Genomic DNA, 14,213 nt, shown 5'->3' with positions numbered 1-14,213 from the left:
TATCGTTTTCAATATCGTTATCGCACAAAATGAAAAAAACAATATCGCAATATGAAAATTCCGATATCGCCCAGCCCTAAATCAACTTGAAGTTGTTTGAACCAGAATCAGGTGTGAGCGTCGCGACCATAAAAAGCCCTGATCAATGGACCACGATTCACCATGGCAACAGGAACAAACAGCTGAGTTTTGTATTTCCGACGACAGAAATTGACACGCTCTTGCAAGCATGTGCCGACCACGAGCGCATTTTCCGCAATAAAGATCAACACAGCTGCAGACAGAGAAAATATCTGCAGAGTTAATGCGTACGACTACATTTGAATCATTCCAAACAATGAATAAATAATAATGTCAGGAAGGTTCATTTGTCACTTGTTAATTAAGAAATGGTTTTTGATCTGTTAATAATTTAACCAGTAATCTCCGTAATCACATGAACGACCGTTTTCCTTAACCCCCACAACCACCCACCACACACGCACACGGATGTCACTGCATGGTAAAAAGAAACACTGTACAATCCGGGAAAGTGTTAAAATAAGCATTAATTTAATTTTAATTCTCAAGACTTAAGAAATATTTATTGAATAGTTTTGGTTTTTTTTTAAACATAAAATCATGTTCCATTACAAGGACTCGAACTTAGGGTCTCCGCACAGGAAGGCAGTGTCGCTAACAACTGAGCCGTTGTTTGTGACAATTTGTACATTACGGTAGATTAGAAGACCCGCCTTTCCAGTGTTTGAAATTGAATGATTTCCATTGTTAAGGGTTTAAAATGAGGAAAAGAAATCTCTGTATTATTAATGGAGAGTCCCTAAAAAAATTCAGTATTTATAATATTGCTCAAATAAAAATGAATTGGGGAAACTGCAGTCAATTGACTTGTGTCCTCCAAATCCTCTCCTGACATAAATAACATTTCCTCTCGATTAATCCAGCATCCTCGTCTACATGATCCTCAATGAATGGACGTGTCATTTTGGTTTGTGCGTGGTGGTAACGTGACGTCTCTAATGTGAATGTTCTCTAAATGTTAATGAGGAACTCATATGTGAACATCCTTAACTTTAAAAAGGGGCGGAGACAGCAGACAACTCTAAGTTTCCTGAAGAAAACCTGCTCCAGACCAGGTTACGTTCACAAACTAGGTTACCATAATGATTGATTCTGAGTTCATCTTGACCCGCTTCTTGAAACGGGCTTGGTTTCGACCACCTTCCCGGGTTTGACTTATCTCTCTTTCTGAAACCGAAAACTCAGTTTTACTGAATTTCGAGTTCATGAACTCAGAGTTCCAACAAAACCTGCTTCTTGGAACGGACCCCAGCTGTGTGCATGTTGATACCATCAGCAAACTAACCACTGTAAAGTGCTTAAAGGGAGAACAAATATCTACAAATAAGTTCAAATAGAAATAAAGACAACAATATAAATGACTTTCAAAAGTATAGCTTTAAACAAATGATGAATTTAAAATATTGATAGTATTTTTTTCATTAAAATAAAGCAGTCTCAACAATGTAAACATGATTTCTCTATATGCCTCGATGTCTTTATATGTATTTCTCTACATGTCAGAATTCCCAAGTTGTATCTTTCAGCATTTTCTTTTGAATAAATATTTAATACCAGATCATTCTGAGCATCCATTTTTCTATCCACTTTTATCAGAGTAAAAACAGATCTCTGGCTCAGTTTTTTCTAATTACCTACAGCTTTTGATAACTTAACATAAGATGTAATCTAAAGTCATGAAGGTATAAACACCTTAAACAAATTGCATTGTCATCCTAAGAAAATGTCCTAAGTATCTTACCTTTTTTTATTCTGAGATATTCTTTTATAAAAACAAATTGCAATTAGAATCCCTAAATTCATACTTTTGTCAAAAGTTGGAGCTGACGTTTAAACATTTACATGCATTCACAGGAAAGAAAACAGCTGAAAGATTTGGCAGATATTGACCTGACATTGATGGCTATCTCAGTGAGTGGGTACATCATGCAGATGCTTTTGCAAAGCATGTAATGTATAAGCCACATCAAAAAGTTAGAAAGACATACGAGCTTCAAATGCAGAATAATTTCTGGCGACTAAAAGTTTTGTATAGCAATGATGGTCAAATGGCGTACACTTATGGCGTACACATATTACAGACTCCAGGGATTTATCAAAGACTTTAGGTCACTCTTGTTGAAAACTATTCTATGACTGTATGAGATTATCTCTCCATCTGCAAAACCATTCTCTGAAGTAGTAGTTCTGACTTCTGGTTCACACGCGTTTTTATTTTTTTTTTTTCTGCAGCATATCTAACCTCAAGTAACCCTGTCCTTATATGCCTCAATATGTCAGGTTGATGTATTAGGACAGCCAAAAGGAGCAGACCCAGAGTGAGGAGAATGAGATTTATTGTCACCGGGAAACAGTCAATGGCAATGGTGACGAATTGTGTAGGAGCTCCTCCAAGCCAGCAGGTGGCGCAGGTTCTTTGGAAAGACGTCACCGCAGCGCAGGGTAATGCGAAGGAGGCAGGAAGTGGCAGAGACGAGAGGAACTGGAGGTCCGAGAATTTAGGCGTGGAGAATACTCCGGATTGCTGAATGAGCGGATGACAGCAGAGACGAGGCTTGAGACGAGGCTTGGGATGAGGCGAGGGAGATTGCCGAGGTACAGCGCCGAGCAGACGAGATGGCTGACGGTGTCGAGCGGGCGAGGCGGCTGGACGTAATCTCTTAGCAGAGAAGCTGAGACGTTCCGGCAACGAGGAGCCGACAGGAGAAATCTTATGAAGAGGTAGGACCAGGTGATTCTCATCAAACGTGATTGCTCCTCCCAACAGGCAGGATCACTGAGGCGAGAGGTGGGGCGGACATGACACAATAGAGTTTGTTTGATTAAAATCTGAAAATAGGTTTTCAAAAATGTTTTTGTTCTTTATTTTTTTAATACTGCAATGTTTCATCCTTTAACTCCTATCACTGGGGATGCCTATAATGTTACTCGGTGATTGTTTATGCAATCAACGCGAATGAGCTGATTCTGACGTTGAGAAAAGTGATTTTCATATGAGATTTGCAGTTATATGCAACACATTCCTAACAAAGTGTTGCATTGTAACACAAAGCAACTCTTCTCTGCGACAGAATCAGCTGATTTCAATTGCAAAACCACTTCTCTATTGTTAAATGTTGCATATTATCGTCAGGTTGTTTTTCCCCTCTTTAGAGTTCACTAGAATTATGTTTATTGCACTAACGGTTAAAATGTTATGGTATTAAAAAGAATGTCAGAACTGAGGATACAGCTGTGGTGTGAAATGGGAAGGAGTCTGAGCTTGCAGGAGGATGAGTGGCACTGGATCAGGAATAAGTCTCACCTTCATGGAGTTTGGGTTTTGGAACCTAACTCTTGAAGATGGGCTCTCTTTCAGTTACACATGGTGAGAGGTGATAGGCTAGTGTGGTTCTACTCATGGTCCCTTCCAACTTGATTGTTGTGTGTTGAGGCTTATCGAAAAATGTTACATTTCTGTGTCTCAGGGTCAAGGTCAGGTCTACTTTTGTGGTTTTAGCTTGTGAATTGAACAGTAGTATACAGTACCTGGCGTTTTCAGAGTCTCCAGGAGAGGTAATAAGAAATACTACAACTGGAGACTCCATAGCAAATGACAGTGATACCTGGAAGAGTGAGGTTGGGAAGAATGAGCTGATGTGAACCTTAGTTGTGATTTCATTATTGTCTATCATGTCTGGTGTTTTATGCATAATGAACACCATGTTTGACTAGAAGGGGGTCCATTAGGAGGTCTACGACTGACTTTGTTATTGTGTCATCTGACCTTCAGTCATGTATCCTGGAAGAGAAAGGGTGAAGAGAGGGGAAGTGCTTTTAATCAATCATCACCTGGTGGTGTATCGAATTTGTTGGCAGAGAAGGAGGAGGAGGAGGCTGGACACACTCAGCAGGCCCAAATGTATAGTATGTTTGAGTGAACCCCACTTGGAGCCTTTTATGAGAAATACAAGTGTGAAACAATCTATTCTCTCATGAATAGTTTCTAAATTTTTATTTTTTGTATAAATGTATTTTTTTAAGTTTATTGCAAATGTTTAATTTCACAAATAAAACGTGTATCTGATCAAACACCTGATTCACCTCATCCTCATGCTCTGCAGACGCCTGATACTGACATCTATCAAAGGCAGGTGAGTAGAAAAGCAGAAAACGTGTAAAATCGTGTTCCTGAGGAAATGCTGAGGTACCTCATGCAAAATGTGGTTTTCTTGCACAGATTTCAAGATTGTGTTACTAATAATAGCAACTCTACCTTAATGCTTCAACCATCCATTTTATGTTAAACTCATTGAATCCTGTGGAATGTTATGCAATGTAAAATGTGTTTGTGTATGAATATATATATATTACAATTATCTGATATCTTTGGTCAAAACTTTCCCCAGGAGAACTTATGAGAGGACTTGAATGTTTAGATACCAGATGGGTAATCTTTGACTCCACCCACTGGATTTTGGATTGAAACAATAAAAGATTGTAATGGGTTTGGCGTTGGCCCTGCCAACCTCAACAAAGCTCTGAAAACTGCAACTGGGAGCAGCAAAGTAAAGTTTTAAGTCTTACTGGCTTCCCCCACCTGTCAATCAAACAACCTTCCTTAGATACACACAAATTTGAGTCGTAATAAATGTAAAAATTAATAATTGAATTAAAAAAGCTGCTTCCCTTCACAATTGTCCAAAGATTAAAAAAAATATTTAAATTAGTCAGAACATGTCTATTGTAAATTTTAATAGAAAAGTGTTGTTCCCTATTGAAACCTGCCTTCAGTAGACTTTTGAGGAGCTGCAACATTTACAGCAATAGACTACAAGTTGAATTTTAAACTGAAGGGTGAAGGCTAATACATGGTGTTCTTTTTTTAACCATAGGTTTGTACATACATTTTGTTTCAACACAACGTAAGCTATTCTTTATCTTTGCACTTAAATGTTCACCAGCACACTCATCTGAAAAGCTGAGGCTGGCTGGCGAGCCCACCAGGGTGGGAAAAACCCATTACGCTGAGGTTCAAGTGAATGTTGTACCGACCTCACACGCACCCTCCACACCTCCCCCAGCTACAACACTCCGACAGCAAGCGGTACTTTCTCTTACAGCCCACATACTTCTTTAAATACCTTTTTTTAGAGCATTACACAGCGTCGAGTTTCTACCCCCAGTTGTTGGAAACACTAACTGAAAACTTCCACCTAAAGCCCACCATACATTTGAAGTGGAACATGGTGGCCACAAGAATGGATACATTTTTTTTAAAATGACTTCCCATGGAGTGACACAGCACTGAATTTCATTTAAGGATTATCTTTCCATCAACTTTTTTGTGTGTGTGTGTATGAAAAAGTTGTGGTTTGGTTAGAGTGCAGATCTAGGTCATGTAGATCACCTTTTTTTATTCATTTTGAGTCATTTTACACAATAGTAAATACAGAAACATCTTCCACCATTTACAGTAGTACATTCATTTTATGCACAAATCTTAAACATTTAACTATAATCTGAAGACAAAATGGCTACGATACAAGTTATTCTACAAGAAAGTATTTGTTTACATGCATTTGCTTGTCACACTCATCCAGAACTAATAGATATTTAAAAAATGTTTTAAATGTGCCTTAAAAGGGAAGAAAAAAATGTGTTTTTAGCATTTTAAAGGAGCCAACTTTTTATATTGCAGGGGTTTAGTTTACACACAAACATGTCAAAACCCAAACATTAGTGCATCCAAACATTTGAAAATCATGCTCGTTTGATAAGAAAGTCGAGAATTTAATGGACAAATCAGTATTTAGTGGGCTTTTGTTTGTGATAAGTCTAAATTTTACATAAAAGTCACACAAAAAAAAAACATGTCTTGAATTAACCGAGAACACAAGCAAAACATTGAAAATAACAGATAGGAAAAGCAAAGGACTTCACGCTTACTCTCATTTGTCCAAGTACATTTTGTTACGCCTTTTGATACAAATACACATTGAACAACTTCTGTTCAAAATTTCTCCTAATTCAGCAAAAACATCAGTGACAGGTGTCAGCGGGTTAACTACAATTCCCTGTAGTTTTGTCCTTTGTCGCTTCCCTTCTTTTATCAGATCAATCTTTTCTCACGCTCACATGTGTCAGTAAGCAGCTGTTACACGGCGTCACATTTCAGCGGTTAGTAATCAGCGGGATTGGATGCTGGGTTCTGAGGTTCAGGTTTTTCCCTGCTTTCTTCAAATCTGAAACTAAAAGTCAACAGACTGCAGCTATAAAGCACTGCAACATCTTTATTTGCAAACATCAATTATCGTCAGCTGACATACAAATAAGTTATTTACATTTTTAAAAAAACAAAGTTGTAACTTTTATTATTAGAATTATTAGGAGCTTTTAGTAGTTTTCATAGTAGTATTTTGACTTTGCAGCCAGTTCTTTCCGTCCAGAAAGGCCATGCTGGTGAGCGTCCAGATTGATTTAGGGTTGGCACAGATTCTGACGTTTTTGATTGTGGTGAACCTGTTAAAACACACAAATTGCAAAGTTTAGATATTATTTTCTGAATCTGATGAATATTTCAAATCAAGCATAGCCATGACTATCTCTAAATTATTGATTTATCAACTCTGTGGCCTCATGGTAAGAGTGTCCACCCTAAGACTAGAGTCGAGTCAAACTAAAGACTCCAAACTGGGACCCAAATCCTTCATTCTTGACACTCAGCACTAAGGTGTTGGATTGGGGGTTCTGATGGTTACTGAGCGCACCTGTGTCTGCAGCTCACTGCTCCCCCAAATGATAGGTCAACCATGGAGAACAAATTACTGGGATTTTATGTCAAAAATGCTGAAATGGAAACTTTATAAAAGAATTGACATTAGAGTAGGTATTCTTGAACTTACACCACTACGTGTTTGAAGCAGGATGGTGGACGTTGGACGTAGTACTCCTTCAAAAAGTCTCGACGAACTTGTGTATTTGTGGCCTTTAAACAGCAACTTGAAATTTTGCCTTTAAACAACAAAAGAAAGAAAAGTGATCAATTTATTTGCCACAATTATCACTTAAGAAAATTAAAAAAGTAAACAAATTATGTTAAAGGTTTCAATGTTCCTCTTACCTTGAGCTGAGACTGAAGACAGCAGCAGAGCCACCAGAACCAACGAGAAGAAAGTCACACCTGACATTGTTGCTACCTGATGCAATCTGATCTGTAATCTTTTCTGCCCGTCTTATATAGGACCACTGACATAGTTTAGACTTTTTGTTGCAGCACCCACTAAACAGACTCACAACTGAAAGAGAAGAATGTGGAACTTCCTCCCACATCAGCTTGCAAGTTGACTCTTTGTCCTCCTTTGTCTTTTCTTGTGGTCTGGACGTGTCACTAAGTTTTCCACAGGTGGGACAGGATTTTTGACCTGGATTTGAGTTCTGATGAGGTTAAAAAATGCTATTAATAGGATTTTCACGTGGTTTAAGCGGAACATAAAAGTTTAATATCTTTGTGTTGCTTCTTCTTAGTCATATGAGGAAGCAGCAAAGAGGGTCACTGTTCACCCCTTAAGACTAAAGCTTTGATAAAGTTTTAATGCTGCTTTACACTTATTGTTAGTTTAGGATGTGAAGAAAAACAAGTTGTTGCTTGAAAAACACTAAACCAAAAAAGTAAAAGTAGAAAAGCATGTCATAAATGCTGTCAGTATACAGCTGTTCTGCTGAGTTTTTCACTTTCTAACACGGAAGCTTCCGGTTAGGTTTTTGAGGTGAGAGTTTTTCTGTGCGTCTGATGCTTCTGTACTCGTTTCTGCTACCACAGAACTTCTGAAGAACTAAACACTTGCATAAACATACAAGTTTAGATTGTGGAAACAAACATGCTTTCATGCTTTTGCATGCTTGAGGTATAGAGGGGCTTTCTCAGGTGGGTTCACTAAAGAACATGAGAGACCCCCGATTACTTTTTATGTACAAATATGTTAAACAGTCATCCTCAAGTTTAAGTGAGTACAAAACTAGCAAAATACATTTAGCAAACTTACCAAAAATAACAGAATAAGGTTTTAAAACAGCTTTTGTTAAATGTTACTGCTCTGTATCTTGTGGATTTGTTACTAGGTATTTTGACTTCCTTGTTTGACAGTTATTCATGCATTGTGACACCCTGAGGCCAGTGTCATTCTGGCCTCATCCCCTGACTCTGATGTTATTGGAGGAGCCTCTAACATCAAGCTACAATGAAAAAAGAGACACATCAACGGTTGTGAGTTGTTCTTCCAGCAAAAATGTATGACCAGACCAGTCCAAAAGAAATGGTTTCATTTTTGTTTAGTATTTTTCTTACTTTCAATGAAAATGTACATGTTTACTAGAATGATTGTTATTTTAACATTTTTAAAGTCCCACTCCAATCATCTTTTGGTCCTCTGTAGAAGTGCTCCCGTGATCTCTTAACAGACCCTTTTCCCGGTGACGTCACACAAAATAGCTGTAGCGCTATCAGGGAGTAAAATGACTTCTGGTTAACGGGTCTAGACAGGCAAAGCTGACAATTGAACTAATTTTACCTAAACAATAAAAGATAATCACAAAAATTGAAATGGAAAATGCTTATAATATTTATTTTATAAATGTCTTCCCTAACTGGGTTCATTTTACTGTCTTAGATTGTTCACAAATCAAAAATACTAATGAATGATATACTCTAATATTGGAGGGTCTATCAACCTTTAATTTGATTTGACCAGATATAATTCTAGCGGTTTATATTTTGTCTGATGTTATTTGCACATATTTTAGTGTGTTCGTATACAAAAGCCGATAGAAATTCATATTAGCCACATATAACACGTGTGGCAAAGATGCGCATTGCTACAAGTCCACACGCATTTTAGGCTAAATTTTGTGGTTGTTTTTCGGGGTTTATTGTAAAAACAGGAATGGTCGGACACCGCAAATATTTACTTTCAGTTATTAAACCACATATGTTCAGCTTTCAAAAGAAAAGTGTCCAAGAAAAAAGTGCAGGAATGAGTATTTAAAAAAAAATTACATGCGAATGGTCACTTTCATATTTTTGGCAACAATTTCCAATTAATTTGATCCTTTTTTACTTTTATTTTCCCACAGATCAGATACAGTCATCAGTAAGGTATCAGGTAAAATTGTGATAAACAGAGTTCAGTTCTCCGCTTTGCACGGTATATAACCGTTGTGTGACATCACAGGAAAAAGGTTCTATTGTGATTTTAACCAAAATCTAAAAACTTCTTTCATTTTCTAGTACATAGTTTTTGCAGTAGCTAATCAGAAATTCACCTCTAAGTCATGGACTAGGTGACCAATATTGGAGCCATCCAGCCGTTTTGAGGCAGGTGGCAGCTCGAACGAGGAAAAGAAAGAGATACATGGATCCAGTCGGAATAGAGAAGAGCACGGAGCTTGTGGCCCACCGTTATAGGTTCTATGTCACACCTACAAGCTTGTTCCAACTGCATTTTTTCATCTGCCTCTGCTTCACCAAGATTTAAATTTAAAAAATACTCAGAAATGTATTTTTTAGCTTAAACTTTTTTTTAATACATGTCAGTCATCATCAGAAAAAGGCTACAAGAACCTGTTAAAAACACCACAAACAACTTTCATTGATGTGAATCTTTACCCCCGAGATGTTGCAGTCCACACCTACATAACACGCTCTTTGAACTATCATAACTCTTCGACTGTTGATTCTCACATTGAAATATGTTTTTTTCATATCAGCTCTGTGGAGATGCGTAACATGTGTTGCATGCACACTTTTCATGCATGCACACTTTTCTCTGTGACAGCATTAGCCTATTTAGGGGTGCAATGATTAATTGATGAATCAATTTTTATCAACCAGATTGGTCAGTCTGAGGTAATTTGATAATCTTTATCATAATGAAGTAATTTCAAAATGAATACAAATCTATTATTATTGATATTGTGAACCAGCATTTGGGGCATGGTAGGTTTATTTCACTATGACATGAACTAACCAAGTGCCATCACAGCTGACAACACACATCTTGAAAAATACTGAATGTTAAACAGGGCCTGTGGGTAAAAACAGACCCTTAAGGAGAAATGCCCAGTACAAAACTCCACATGAAAAAATAAGGAAATCAAGCACTAAAAAATAATCAAAAATAGAGTTTTTAGATTATATGACAAGAAAAGAAAACTGGAACGTTTCCAGCGTGTGCAACATCTTATGAGACATCCCCTCAAAAAGGAAAACCTGACGCCTGCAATTGAGCAACCAGGTCAGAGAAAGTCACGACAGGATCTTGATCTTTTTTTTTCTTTCCCACCACTTCTCAGATATTTTTTACAGTATATCAGAAATTTGCTTTATTTTCAGGAAGCAAAGGGACATCAAAGGGTGAAAATGAGCAGTGATCTGACACAGTGGCTTCAAATGAGTTAAAGAAGAACCAGTGATCCCAGAGTTTGAGCCCAGTGCAATGAATAAACGCTACAAATTCACCTCAGGTTTGTCATCCATGCTGTAGAATCTTCTGGACCTGGATTCTGTCTTTCCACGAGTGAGTGTGACTTTGGGTTTACTTATGAACCTTGGAGTGTTTTGACGGACCCTGCTTCCCCTTTTACTTTAGAATCTGTCAAAAGTTTCTCTACGAGGATCAAATCCATAAAGATAGTCAGTTACAGAGGGGGGTGTTGAAACTGTCATCAGAACCACCGGCGTCCCCCACCTCTTTCTGTAAAAGTGCTGCGCTCCTGCAGACGGCTGCATTTTTTTCAAATGCAGTGTGTTCTCACGCCACACAACCACACCAATAGCTCTCGTTGAATAAAGCCCCCTAATTAAGTCCATGATTTCCCCCTAGGGGACGAGGGTTTTACTGTTCTGTCAGATGTCAGAAACATCAAACAAATTTTGATATAATTTCAATTTAAGCATGGTTAGAATAATGTTTATTCATATTAGCAATAACCCATGCTCATTTTATAACATAACATATCTTTTACATATTTTTACTATTATTATTATTATTTTTTGCAATGTACAATTTCTGTTGGATTACCTTGAATAAGAAGTGTTGTTGTGTTTTGAGGTTTTCTTGTTTAATTCTGTTCAGAACCTGTTCACTGTGAGATAAACTCCTAACATTTATCAGACTGGAGCTTGTTTAGAACCTAGCAGCTCGTCTATAATATAATGATGGGCTGATAGATTATCCTTTGGCTTTCATAGATTATCCTTTGGTAGCTTTTAGTACGTTTTTTTCTTCACTGGTGACTGTTTTTTCTGTTAGTGGACATCAAGATTCTCCATAAAGAACTGTATTCTAATGTTCAATTAAATTCTATTCAGTTCTATTCGATTTTATTTTTATTGCCTAATATCACATTGCACCTCCTCTTCTTCCTTATCCTTAAACTTTTCTTCCTCTTAAATTTTATCTGAGTTACCCTCTGTATCCAAGAAGAATTTCATTGGGCTTCATGCCGCAAATTGTAGAATAGCAGAAATTCAGTCATAAAATATAAACAATTGCTGTACTAAGCTAAACAGATGAATTTGCAGTTACTTAGATAATCAGATTTAACTTGATTGTATATTAAGGTACATAATTCTACAAGCAACTTGGATTCATTAAAAAAAATAATGCTTGAAAACTAAAAGGACTTTCTAAAAAGGATTTAACGATTCTTTGTGAATCACTAGAAAAAAAAGATTCAAACTCGTCATCATATTCATCGGTGCTGAAAATGTAAAAGATCGGTTTGTCTCGGCCTGTGGCTAAATTTGGAAAAATGCAGAGCTGATGACATTTTTCCATGCAGGCTGGCTGTGTGCGTCGTGAACTGATTGCATGTTTTTCATCTGCGCTTTCCTCGTGGGAATTTCTCGCAGCTCCTTTAGATTTAAAAGTTTCTCACAAGTCGGTCCCTCCAGGATTATGCGGTGTTGCGATTGCAACCATTAGTGCAAATTCAAGCAATGCTGAGATTTGTTCCTCACCTTGCAACTTTACATTTTCAGCGAAACTTTGTCCAATCTACCGCAACAACAGTCCAGCAGTCATGGGTGATGACGCAGCTTCCCGCATGTTTCCCTTCTTACTTTTTCCAGGGAGCCGTGCTCTTTTTTTAATTAAATCTCTTTAGCCCTCTGTTTTTTTTTTAAGGTCATTTGCGCTGAGTGCAAGTCCGGCTAAGGTGGAGTTGCGCTGAGCGGTCCATCACACGTGGAGCACAACATGACCCGAGTATGAAAGGATTTGTGATCATTTCAATATTATGTATAATTGTTTATTTGTACTGAATTCTTTGTAGGAAAACAGACAGTTTGATGTAAGGTGCAAATAAAAACCATACTTGGCCTTAAAATATCTTTAATTCATTGTGTTGAAAAAAAAAATCGGGGAAAAAAATTAGAAGTTGTGACTTTAAAACTGTGAATCGAATTGTGGCATGATAGAATCATTACATCTGTACTTTAGAATAATTTATTTTGATTGTTTTTTTTCTTTTTTACTTTATATGTTTCATTTTCTGTTAAATACTTTTAGATTTTTCCTTAGACCTTGCATTAGTTCTAAATGGCATCTCTTTTGGTCTCTAAAATTTTCTAAAGCCTCTTTTAAGTGTTTTATACGATATAATATCAGTGTTTTTAAATCATTTACAATTGTAACCCAAATAAGGAAATTAGTCAAAATTTTGGACTGAAATTATTTTTTCACCACTAAAAAAAACTCAATTTAAGTGTGGTGTAAATCAGATGCGACGCTGGAAGGAAACAGGATTTTCCATTCATAAAACAGAGCTGGCGGTCCAGTTGGGCTAACAGTTTTCAGAAACTGACTGCACTTTTCCAGCTTCCTTCCTCATCAGGAATCAGTTCTGCTTTTTATACCCGTTTATTTTTTACTCAAAACCCCTAAATCCTGTCCACTCAGATTGTTAACTGATGTAGAATCACTTCACTTTTCCAAAGATCACTTTCAATTTTTGTTTTACATCTCTTCATATTTTTGGGTTTTATGTAACATTAAGCCAATACTTTATCATTTTTGAATTGTGATTATTTTTGGGGGTATTTATATATTAAAAAACAGATTTTATTTCTCAAACAGCTATTTTTATATAAAATCTTAGGTGGATAAGTCTGACTAAAATGATTCAGATGATTAGACATTTTAACAAACCAAAACATTTTCACAAGTGCAAAATGCAGTCTTTGATCATTTTTCTTACATAAAACAAATATGTTAATAAAAACCATTATTTTAACACCTATTTACAGATTGTGTCACCTCTGGCGACAGCGACTGCAAGCAAACTTTTGTGATAAATGAATCTAAAGTGGAACTAGAGAGGGAGTTTATGGAGTTACATTTTTATAAGAGAGTTTTCTGTACGATTGACCCATTAAAGGTCATGATAAAAGATCTTTAAAATGGTGCAAAATTCATGGGCCTTTCAACCCCAGACCATTACACTACCTCCACAGCACTGTAAACTTTTAATATTTCTCATATTCCATCTGGATTGGCTGCTTTTTTGATTATTTTAATGTACTTCACACTTTCAAAAACTCCTATTTTAAATTGTCTTGGAACTGGAAGAAATCATATTTGTGTTTGCAAAGCAAAATTTAACTCAGCTTTAAAAAATTTCAGTAATAAACTCTCTCATGGAGCCAATTTGGAATGCTTCTTTATTAAATGATATCTAGAATTTCAATTCATAGAGTTTATGAAAATGTTCAAACGATAAAACACAAAAATATGATTGAAACCAGTATTTTTGAGTTAATCCCAATTGTAAAATGATTTATTTTGTTGGTGTATATGTAGTGGATTCTTTATCTTCTGCATTGAATTTCCTCAATTTGTGCTAATCTTTTACTTTTTTCTGAGTCCTTCAGATATCTGTTTTTAATTAATTCATTTTTTTGTGAGATTAAATCACAAAAGCAATCTTATTTATTGATTCAAATTAGTCTGAATAACAGTTATAAACGTTTTTTAAAACTTGTGTGAGATTTTTTACTTGTCTGCTTCCTACAGGCCTTCTGGAAAAAGTGAGGGGGGGCTTACAAAGCCTGGCAGGAACGACCAAATATGGCCAGATAATGCTTCAAACTTGCG

General features: G+C 36.6%; 1 protein-coding gene across 1 annotated transcript; it reads right to left on the bottom strand.

Moving 5' to 3' along the window:
- Positions 1–6,333: 6,333 nt before the first annotated feature.
- LOC112147770 (C-C motif chemokine 2-like) lies at positions 6,334–7,324 on the bottom strand. Its single transcript, XM_024274355.2, has 3 exons — positions 7,184–7,324; positions 6,966–7,074; positions 6,334–6,582 (listed from the first exon to the last, which is right to left on the bottom strand). Exons 1-3 carry the CDS (start codon positions 7,248–7,250, stop codon positions 6,447–6,449), a joined length of 312 nt encoding a protein of 103 aa, XP_024130123.1. The 5' UTR covers positions 7,251–7,324; the 3' UTR covers positions 6,334–6,446.
- Positions 7,325–14,213: the final 6,889 nt, after the last annotated feature.

This window comes from Oryzias melastigma, linkage group LG17 (genome assembly GCF_002922805.2).
Source record: "Oryzias melastigma strain HK-1 linkage group LG17, ASM292280v2, whole genome shotgun sequence".
NCBI classification, from domain to species: domain Eukaryota; kingdom Metazoa; phylum Chordata; class Actinopteri; order Beloniformes; family Adrianichthyidae; genus Oryzias; species Oryzias melastigma.
This window is presented reverse-complemented; position numbering and strand designations above follow the sequence as displayed.

Coding starts and splice junctions, on each gene's coding strand:
- LOC112147770 (XM_024274355.2), bottom strand. CDS start 7,250: ATGTCAGGTGTGACTTTCTTCTCGTTGGTTCTGGTGGCTCTGCTGCTG. Junction 7,075..7,183: donor GTCTTCAGTCTCAGCTCAAG/GTAAGAGGAACA, acceptor TGTTGTTTAAAG/GCAAAATTTCAAGTTGCTGT. Junction 6,583..6,965: donor TGCTTCAAACACGTAGTGGT/GTAAGTTCAAGA, acceptor GTGTTTTAACAG/GTTCACCACAATCAAAAACG.